The sequence below is a fragment of the Lottia gigantea genome, assembly GCF_000327385.1.
Source record: "Lottia gigantea unplaced genomic scaffold LOTGIsca_56, whole genome shotgun sequence".
NCBI lineage: Eukaryota > Metazoa > Mollusca > Gastropoda > Lottiidae > Lottia > Lottia gigantea.
Window position 1 is genome coordinate 559,742 of NW_008709919.1, and position 2,566 is coordinate 562,307.

The 2,566-nt window shown below is 31.3% G+C and overlaps 1 protein-coding gene across 1 annotated transcript; it reads left to right on the plus strand.

Moving 5' to 3' along the window:
• Positions 1-1,407: 1,407 nt before the first annotated feature.
• LOTGIDRAFT_127032 (hypothetical protein) lies at positions 1,408-2,566 on the plus strand (the record flags this gene model as incomplete). The annotated part of the gene is made up of 3 exons (XM_009063176.1): positions 1,408-1,568; positions 1,944-2,139; positions 2,438-2,566. Coding segments are annotated over 3 exons (486 nt in total), but the record flags the coding sequence as incomplete, so codon positions are not given.

Consider the following 2,566-nt stretch of genomic DNA (forward strand, 5'->3'; position numbering starts at 1 on the left):
CATTCTTTATATTTTATGGTCTGTGTGTGATGGTTTAGCATTGTATGCTCGCGTAATTTATTGTTAGATTTTTCAGATTCACCTGATGGCCTATAGGGATGTACACTTCATTTGCAATAATACAGTATTTGGTTGTTCTCCTGCACATTATCCTCTTATAACATGCCCTGTGACCAAAAAGCTTGATCCAAGTATTATATTTTGATATTTTCCAGTTACAAAACAGACTGTAGGTTAAGAAGTAACAGTCAATTAGTATTTATTAATGGTTTTCTATATAAAACAACTGGTAATTCATTGTTAAAAACTGGTAGTAAGAAAGTAGACAACAGAAAAAATAGACCTTCAATATCCTCTTGGAACAGAAAGAAACCTATCATCATTAAAAGTAAGATTAGTTTACTGCTACCTATATAGTCAAAGATTCTTAATTAGCCCATGTTATTCATTCCTGTGGTGCTTTTAAATGGCCCTCACACCATGCATCACCAGTTGCGTAGTGTTCATAATTTTTCGAAAGCAAATCTCTCATGCTACTGAGTTATGAATTGTGTTTGGAACTCATGGATTTGCATTCATTGCATCCCATTGCTACTGGTGTTTGTTATGGTGTGAAGGCACCCTTAGTCATAAATTAATTAATGTACATCAATGACAGTGTTTCTATGTTACAAGCTGAAAATTTTCTTTCAATTCGTCCAAGTTTGGATTAAGGTATTCGTTTGGCTCTAGTCTGCTAATAGACTACAATAGAATAGAAACTTTAAACTTGATATAAGTCCATTTTTTATAGAAGTAAATGGTAAAGAAACAAAGACTGTTCAAGTTAGAGGAGTTACATTTGAAATGGCTTCCAATGGTCACAGTTTAAAGAGAATTGATACAAGTGAGTTTGAAACCTATTCTGATAGATATAACTGTGATTGAAATCTGACTCTATACCAATACTTGAAAGAACAAGCAATGGATTATTTCCATTAAGATAGCTTTATAAAATGTACAATTGAAACTAAGTAATGTTAAATTATTAATATTTCTTGACTATGGTCCTTTAAAGGTACTGGGGAAAGAAAATCACCAGAGAAGAAAAATACAGTGACTAGAATAGATCTACATGGTATAACTTATATACAAACTAAACCTGGTACATTAGTTAAAATGGACACATTAAGAACTAGAGCTGTTACCAGGTGAGCAACCTCATATTATAATTGTGAGCATTGATTTACAACCCAAATTTCATAAGGCGATTAAAACTAGTTGGCACAACAGAATGTTTATAACAATTGTGATACTAATACACAGTGAACTAAATCAAAAAAGAAAATCTTAACCTAAGAGACTGAATCATATACAAATAGTTTAAGAAAGTGGATTAAGTGCTATATTAACTCTCATTTCCTTTTCAGTCGAGCAATAAATAAAAGTATAAACACCATAATAACTAATAAACAACGTAAGAAGGTTAATAAACAGTACTGTATTTACTATAACCGTTTTGGGAAATGTAATCGTGGTACCTTATGCCAATATTTGCATGATCCTGACAAAATAGCAGTATGTACTAGGTAAGGGTAATTTATTAAATATATATTGCAGGTATTTTTCTTTATTTTGTTCTGGTGTCCTTTGAAAATTGAAACTAATATAATGTTGCACTGGCACTTCCATGATGCATCTCAGAGACAATTAAAAGCCTTTTAATGGAATTCAACCTCTTGGAATAAGCATAAAATTCAAATTCTAAATCCATATTTTAATTTAGTGAGCTCATTTATTTGTTAGAAGCGCCAAATGTGATAAGGTCATGTCTATCCTTTGTCAGCTGCCTGAAAAAAGTTTTTTTTACATTATATACTGTAGTTATATGTTTTACCGATATTTTATTTAGTAGAAAAAGAAGAATGTAAATATTTTACCTAGCATACCTCTTTATTTTTTAGATTTTTACGAGGAACATGTAAAGTTAAGGATTGTTTATTTTCACATCAAGTATCAGAAGACAAGATGCCCGTCTGTTCTTACTTTCTAAAAGGAAGATGTGATAAAGATGATTGTCCCTATTTACATGTGAAAGTCAGTCAAAATGCAGCAATTTGTTTAGCTTTTATTAATGGATACTGTCCTAATGGTAAAGAGGTGTGTAAGAAATTTTAATAGATACTAAAATAGAAATATTAAAACAGAACCTGAAACATGTTACTCAGAGTTTTTCATTCTTGTGATCTTCAGACAACTGACCTATTACAGCCTGTGTCCCTTCTGAAGTTTGACGAGTTGTATTTTTTTTTGTCCACTTCGAAAATTAGATGAAGAGATATTCCATTCAAGAATTAAACAGAACAATACTTAGTCTAAGCCTCTTCTGTTCTCACGCACCTGTAATTAGATTTTATTTTTACTCCATCATAATTCACCTGTTTTATTTCACCTACAGTGCAAGAAACTTCATACAAGAATATGTCCAGAATTTTCTCAAACTGGTAAATGCAAGTCTGGTAGAAGTTGTCAATTGGAACATAAAAGAAAGAAAATGATAAGAAGAAAGAGATCTAGTTCAAGGTAA